The following is an 8,067-nucleotide window of genomic DNA, read 5'->3' as shown; positions in this document are numbered from 1 at the left end:
TATATATATATATATATATATATGTGTATATATGTATATATGTATATATATATATATATATATATATATATATATAGTAATCCAGGTATAAATCCAACAATGTTCAGTCAGATCATCTGGATGGTTTCTTTTTTTTTTATTTTGCTCAAATGTTTCATCATTTATCCAAAGGACTTCTTCAATCTGAGGAGCCACCAACTAACTGAGTCCCACAAACAGAACACACCCATAGTGGAAATAAACTGTTTGCTGGCGATAACATGGTTTCTGGGGCCCACCCTCTCCCCTGTCAACTCCTCTGAGGCAGCCATGCCAAAGTGGTTCAAAACACCAAAGTTCATGCTCAATAATCCAGGTACAAATCCAGAAATGTTCAGTTAGGTCATCTGGACGGTTTCGTTTTATGCTGAGACGTTCCGTTCTTCATCCAAAGGACTTCTTCAATCTGAGTTCACATTCACATGAAATAAAAATGTATGAGCCCTTGTTTGCACGGAGCAAATAATTCTCTGGATATTTGACACTGAGTGTTCATGCTGACATCAGCTGCTGCTTTCTGCTCCTTTACGTCTTGCACGTGTCTCACATTTTACCCCACTGCTGATGTTAAAGATACACATCTAGTGCTTATAGCAAAACAAAAACCTGTGATCATCTGACACTCAGAGGCTTTTCTTGTTGAGAGAATGTGACCTTTGTGCAGAATCTTTCGAAGTCCTGCAGTGAAATTTGTGCGAGGAGGAAACATTGGAAAAACCTATGACGTTTAGGTTATCGTATTTTTCTAACTATAAGAAGCATTGTGCGGAATAAAACAGTTGGATGAGTCAAACTTTATTCAACTCGTTCACAATAATCACATAAAATCAGTTTTTGGTCAGTAAGCACAGCCAGAATTAATAAATAAGGCGCATCTGATTATAAGGCTCACTGTTGATTTTTGAGAAAATTAAAGGATTTTAAGTGTGCCTTATAATCCTAAAAATATGGTACAGTAAATGCTTGATTTTAACCCCAGACTGGTGTTATTCAGACACATCAACAGGAAACTATTGGAAATATTTAAAAGGCAATGTGTCTAAATAACAATCACACTACAACTCAAATGTATTTTACATCAACCAACCGTCAATTTAAGGCTTAAGTGATTGAGTTTTAACAGTTTCTGACTTAATCATCATCGATCATTAATTCTTCCTCCCTTTTTATGAACTGGAGCGCAGCAGAGCGTCCCCAGACAGGGGTGTCCTCCCCTCTTCAAAGTCTGGGATCAAATTAAAAGGCGGAGCTGCGTGGTCTGCTGGAGCATTCAAACCTCCGAGTGAGATTTCTCAAGAGGTCATCCTTGTAAAATAAATATCTTCTTTTAAATAACGTATCAAAGCGTGGGATTTCAGACTAGTGTTTAATGCTGTCCCTTTGCTGTAGCCATATGTTTTCTTATGATTAATAACATGAGACTAGCAAGAACTGTCTGTAGCATCGATGCGCCAACGATCATTCCTGGTTAAGGGGATTTTATTCACAATATGCTGGATGGCACAAAGTTTTCCTATGAATTTATTACCTCTGAGACAAAGGCAGCTATTATCACTCATTCATTATCATCTCATGTACTTAATGATGGGGGCAGCAGCAATGACATATTCTATTTACGTGGGTTTGTGGTGAAGAGCTATGACCGCTCTGTGAAACTGATGAGGCTTCATCAGAATAAACAGTGACCTGAATGTGCAAATATCTTACATGTGGTTCTGCATATCAAACACTCACTGATTTCTAACTTGTCAAAGCCTTATTGATGACGATATTTAGTTTCAACTCGTTGGTTTTGCTGCTTTCCGGTAACACCTCAACACACTAAAAGCAGCCCAGTGGACCATTTCACAAAGGTCACTTGTGAGCCTGCTGATAAAACATTATGGTCGCAGGATAATGCACGAATGGTTGCCACTCAAAAAAACTGAATGAAATATGATGTGGGGGGAAATTGCAAAATGCGGTTTATGTGTTGATTTGCTTGAACAGACTTTAAATCAGTTTGCACCTCAGCTGGCAGGACCTGGAGGACACAAGCTTGTCATCTAGAATGACAGTGGACTATCTTCCAGAGCACAAATTAAAAACCTTGAGTGCATAGAGGAGTTTATCAAAGTTATTCTGCCATATGACTATCAAAGTGTTTGCAGGGCGCCCATTTTGACTGGGATGCACTGCAGAACAGTTTAATGTGTGCATTCAGTCATACTGTAGCTCGTGAAATAGAAATCAACAGTTCAGGGCTTTACAAAAGTCACAACTGGTCTTGAAAACTGTAAATGGTGCATATTTATTTGTACATCTAACCCTTAAAATACTAAAAGTGATAGTTTATATATTTTGAAGTGGGATACTGTAGACAGCTAATGATCATCTAACAGCCTTCTTGTTGCAGAGTGCTCTTTGAACATCTTCAATTTGAATAAATTGTTGAATTCCCATTAGATTTATGAGCTAACAGCTACTCTGAGCAGAGCCAGGAAGGAACATAAAATATTTCTACAAAAACAAATTCCCCCAAGTTACACTGGAAGTGCTACATGGTTCTGATTGGAGTCTTTTTAAGAGACAGAAAATAGCTTTGGAAAGAACTGAACTTTTGTTTTTTTAAACTACGGTAAGATATTAACATGTCCACAGAACCCCTGATCAAAACGTATGAACTATCACTTTACTGTAAAGTTTGGGGAGTGGTGGTGCAGAGGTTCAAGGAAAGCCTGTGACCAGAAGGTCACTGGTTAAACTCACTGAACAACATAAAAAATGTGTGGGGGAAGTGTGAAGCACCCATCTGCCTTCACCCTCATTTGCCCCACTCTGGGCCCTTGAGCAAGGCACTTAACCCCCACCATACTACCCCGGGCAGCTTAGATGGCAGCTGTGCTCCACACAGAGGGCTGTGGTAGCTCGGTGGTCTGTGGTTGCATCAGGAAAGGCATCCAACATACAAACAGTTGCCAAATCTTAGTGCGTTAGTTCACTGTGGCGACCCCTGAAGAAGGGAGCAGCCGAAAGAAGAAAAAAAATATATATAAAGTTTAAGATGCTATTTTTGCATATTTACCCTTTTTTTTGGAATACCATATAAGCCAAAGCACATATATGAACTGCTTGTGAAATATATGGGATTTGAAAATTAAAATCGACGTTCCACTTCAAACTGCAGCAGACGATCACAAGAAAATTAGTAGAAATATTTAATGCACAGCAAAATGGCCCACGAGGGTCATTTCACTGCCATCCATGAGGTTTAAAGAACCAAATGTTTACATCAATAAAGTTGAGCTGTAATAAATTAGAGCTTTTGTTATGAAAACCAACCTTCAGCTTCCCTCTCTGCACTTGATAAGGCAAACTTTGCATGCAACACTTTTACCACCGCGATAAATTCTAACGTTCCTTGTGAAACAGATGAATTCAAATTAAAAGGTTCAAGTTCAAGTTGTGTTTATTTGTCGTATGCAAGGTTAACACAGGGCTAACAGTACAATGAAATGCTTAAGATGAGAAGAACCGATTTGACTCGCTAAAAAAAAAACAATCAAAGAAAAAAAAAAAAGAAATACTAAAAGTATGCAATAAGGGTATACAAAAAAAAAAGTACCAAAAAGTGAAAAAGTAATTATAATATTTACAATGTCCTAAAGAGAGATAGTAAACAACAACATGGTAGAATATAACGGTGCAAGCGGGATGAATTTGAATGAATAAGTAGTTGAAGTTAGTAACATAAGCTAAAATGCATGATATATATTGTTGATGTAAAGACGAAATTTATAACTTCTGCAACAGAAGTAGTTGCAGTACGCTGCCACAGAGACAAAACCTCTTTGTTGTGTTGCATAAATATCTTTTTTTTTTTAATCTGATCATGTTAATCTTACACAGGTTGTTGCTTATTTTTATTCTAGTGATCAAAAAGTTCTCAGAAAACAGTGTTGAGCGTATGCGCGCTCGAGTGATTTATTAGCGTGCGTTTGCAGCTGTATGTTAGTGTGCCATGTGTTTTACTATGTGGCTGAAGCAGAATGAGTTTCGAGCTAAAGCAGCCTGCTCTTTAAATAAGACAGACGAGGCAAGAGTGGGTGGGGATGTTTGGGGGGGGGGGGGGGGTGTTAGACGAAGAGATAGTGACACGGAAAGATAGAAATGAAGAGGAAAAGAGTGGTTACAAAGAGGGAGACAAGAGAGATGGAGAGAAGGGGAGCAGATAGAGAGGTACAGGAAGAGAGGGAAGGAGAGGTGGAGAGTGAATCTGTCATTTTGGAAGCTGTATTGAATCGAGCTCTGCGTCAGGATGTGCTCTACATGCTGATGACCCTGCCACACACACACACACACACACACACACACATGTAAACTCTTAGAAAAGGCCCTGCTTCGTTTTCTGATAAACTACTACTGCCCCCTGCTGTCCTCGTGGCATGCATACCCCGCTGTTACCATGACAACAGAGGAGAGCAACGTGGACTTGAGGGAGGATGTAAAATGTTGCTGTTAATTTATCTTTCTCTGAGATTTTGTGCGCAAGTACTTATAACTTTCGGCTTGTTTCTTCACAGAACCAACCAAAACCAGCTGTGATAACCCAGGAACGCCTCGCTACGGTGCCTTGAATCGAACCTACGGTTTCAAGGTAAAACACGTGTTCTGACGAACTGGCTCTTTAGGAAAGATTTGTTTAAGTCGCTGGTGTGGCTGTTTTACCAAACGCATGCTGAACGTTGAAGACCTGAAAATCTAAATACGTTTTTTTTTTTTTTTACACAAAAAAATATATAAATCTCTGTATTGTTCTGTTTTATATGTAAGCATCAATTACCATGTTTTTCAGACTATAAGGCGAACCGGATTGTAAGGCGCAATATCCAGGAACGGGTTTGTTTTCATACATAAGGCGCATTAAGCGAAACAAAAACAGTCAGATAAGTCAAACTTTATTCAACTTATTCACAATAATCACATAAAATCGGTCTGAGGTCAGTAAGCACAACCAGAATTAATACATAAGGCGCACCTGATTATAAGGCTCACTGTTGATTTTTGAGAAAATTAAATGATTTTAAGTGTGTCTTTAAGTCTGAAAAACACATCAGTGAAGTCAGTGGATCAGTAAACTGTCAGAGGTAGATTAAAAGAAACTGCACAGCACGTGAATCCTATAAGAGAAAAGGGTCATTGAACACAGAAATAGACATCAAGTAATGCGACTTTTTCATGTTGCTCACTGACAATTTACACCAAAAAAAAAAACACGAGAAGGTGCAAGGTGTTGTAAGGATTTGCTGCGCTCAGCGCCTGACAAGTCATCCGTCTTCAATGGCTGAAAAGGTGTTTTATATAAATAAAGCAGGAAATGCTCAGACACATGAATGCATCACAAAATAATCCCTCGTTAAAAGGTTTTGGCCATAACGGATCCTGCAGAATTATCAGGGAAACAGTCCCAGTGAAGGTACTTTTGGTGTGGAACTTGATGTTTGTGGACTGACGACACACAAAAACTCTCGTCTACCACTGCATGGTAGGTTTTGACCTTTTCAGAGAAGAAAGATGTGTCTAACCTGAAAAAATAAAAAGAAACTGCTTGATATTGTTAAGTAAAAGTCAAAGAAAAGAAATCCTGAGAGATTTGATTTACCAAGAAGAAACTGAAAAACGTAAGACTTTATGGTGTCCAGCTCTAATTTACTGATGAACATGATTCAAACAAGTTTAATTGGACGCAGAATAGCACAGTTCTATTCTCAAATATCATAATTACCTCATCTGTTGTTGAAGTCTTGAGTTGAACTGGTTTGTGTTATTAAATCTTTTTAACCACTGAAATACAATAACAGACATCCGAGGTTATAATATTGATAATAACTGTTTATTTGATGAGTGTTATTGTTAGTTATTGTTTAATGGTGCGTTCAATGGCAAACAGACAAGTAAAAAATAATAATCTTCCAGTTAAGAGAAAAAAATTAACACAATCATAAAGTCAGTTTTTATAGATGGGAAATAAAACACTGATTTAAATACTAATAAATGAATTTAACTTATTTATCTCTGAAGTTAAGTGGCTTGCAATAAAAGTTTATAGAATTTGGAGCTGAAAGAGACTGGAAAATATGTGTCTTCTTACTTCCCAGTTCAACTGAATGCAGATTTAGTTTATGTATAAATACTAAACACCCAAAAAGGTCATTTTAAACACTTTCTTTTTTTTTATGTCTGCCTCATTTAAGGTAATTTTCAGATGGTGTTTTTTTTTTTTTTTTTTAATTGTCTTTGACAACAACAAACAAACAAAAAAAACTAAGCAGACAAAACAAGTATTTAAAAAAAAAACTGTTGTAAACATAACTTAATTAGAGCACTTCTGAAATGCCATAACTTGTTTCTGGATTAATTTGGAAAATAGCTGCGCTTAATTTAATAAAGAATATTTTCAAAACATATCTACCGGAACATAAAAATGAATAAAAGCAAGTAAACGGGTATTGTTGCTGTTAGTTGCCTTGCGCAGTAATCATACATGTTTTTCTGATAAACATGTTTGTCTGAGTCAAGGACGTGTGCATTAAAACAATTAGACACAAGTATTTGTCTTCATCGTTGTCTTTGCCAGAACATTTCTAATCCATCTTTGTTAGATACATTGAACTGGGGACATCTGTTACAACCTTCCACTGCCTCAGTTCCTCTGTGGGTACTTATGTTCTATCCCGAGCTTGTGCAAACACAACCCTCCTCAGCTCTCTTCATCTGTGTGCTTTTCTGTCTCTCTTTGTACTTAGGTGGGAAGTGTGGTGTCATTTCAGTGCCATCCAGGTCATTTGCTTCAGGGATCTTCTTCTCGAACCTGCCAGCCTGATCTGACTTGGAGTGGAACACAACCCGAGTGCATACGTACGAAAGATACATCTTTTCAGTTTGCTACCTTTTCACCCATCCGCTCGAACCATCTGAGTCTTATTGAAGCGAACACTGTAACTCTCCAACCTCCAGCTCACGCTTGTAAGCAGCCAGAGAGCCCTCTCCATGTGGACGTGGTGGGAATGGACCTGCCGGGGTTCGGCTACACGCTTGTGTACAGCTGTCAGCATGGATACTTCCTGGCAGGGGGCTCAGAACACAGAGTCTGCAAGAGTGATGGCACTTGGACTGGAAAGATGCCAATATGTCGAGGTATGTGATTCACTTCTCTGATTTCCGAGCGTCCGTATCGGCATCGAGTGCATTTGTTTGATGGTCTTATCTCAAGCCGTTTCACTTGCGTGAACAGACAGACGAGTCTCGCTCAAGGACACTTTGGACCATCTGGAGTAGTGAAAGATTTACTGGTGGGGTGGACAGCCTGTGGACCGATGGAGAGTCGGAAAGCTCTAATACATAAAAAGCATGTTGTTTTGTTTTGCTAGTTTAGCGTGTTCAAAGTTAAAAAAAAAAAAAAAAAAAAAAAACTTGGAACCGCTAGAGCGTAGTTGTTAATAAAACTTCTGTGGAATGTAATGTTTGTGTTGTATTTAAATAATGCAACTCAACTAAGATTGAACTTATACTGAGTTATATCGCACATCCAACGAGGAGAATATTTGGTAAAGAATCTTTGGTGTCGGGCAGCTGTGGCTGAGTGGTTAGAGCAGTCGTCCTCCAATACAAGAGTTGGGGGTTCGATTCCACCAGCAGTCACATGCCGAAGTGTCAAGGTGCAAGACACTGAACCCCTCATTGCCTCAGATGTGTGTCCCATCAGTGTATGAATGTGATAAAGCTCTGATTATATTCAGGTTAGATTTTTTTTTTTGTCGTGCAAAGTCAACACAAGGTCAATAATGTAATGAAATAGGACGAGAAGAACCGTTTGGAATCGTCAAAAAAAAAAAAATAAAGATAACAAGAAATATCAAATCATGCAGCAAAAATACTAAAAACATACTACAAATATACTACTAACATACTAAGTAAAACATATTAAAAATACTATTACTTGCTAAGAAAAACATATTAAAAATACTACTAACATGCTAAGAAAAACAT

General features: G+C 38.1%; 1 protein-coding gene across 1 annotated transcript in view; it reads left to right on the top strand.

Moving 5' to 3' along the window:
• LOC119425451 (CUB and sushi domain-containing protein 3) overlaps positions 1-8,067 on the top strand; it is a 504,865-nt gene that overhangs the window by 489,061 nt on the left and 7,737 nt on the right. Inside the window, exons 56-58 of the mRNA XM_037692978.1 lie at positions 4,602-4,675; positions 6,825-6,936; positions 7,036-7,215. Coding sequence (XP_037548906.1) covers positions 4,602-4,675; positions 6,825-6,936; positions 7,036-7,215 — 366 coding nt within the window. The remainder of the gene's footprint in view (positions 1-4,601; positions 4,676-6,824; positions 6,937-7,035; positions 7,216-8,067) is intronic.

The sequence above is a fragment of the Nematolebias whitei genome, chromosome 19 (assembly GCF_014905685.2).
Source record: "Nematolebias whitei isolate Nwh7 chromosome 19, NemWhi1, whole genome shotgun sequence".
NCBI classification, from domain to species: domain Eukaryota; kingdom Metazoa; phylum Chordata; class Actinopteri; order Cyprinodontiformes; family Rivulidae; genus Nematolebias; species Nematolebias whitei.
The sequence above is the reverse complement of the archived record's forward strand: the minus strand, read 5'-3'. Positions and strand labels throughout refer to the sequence as shown.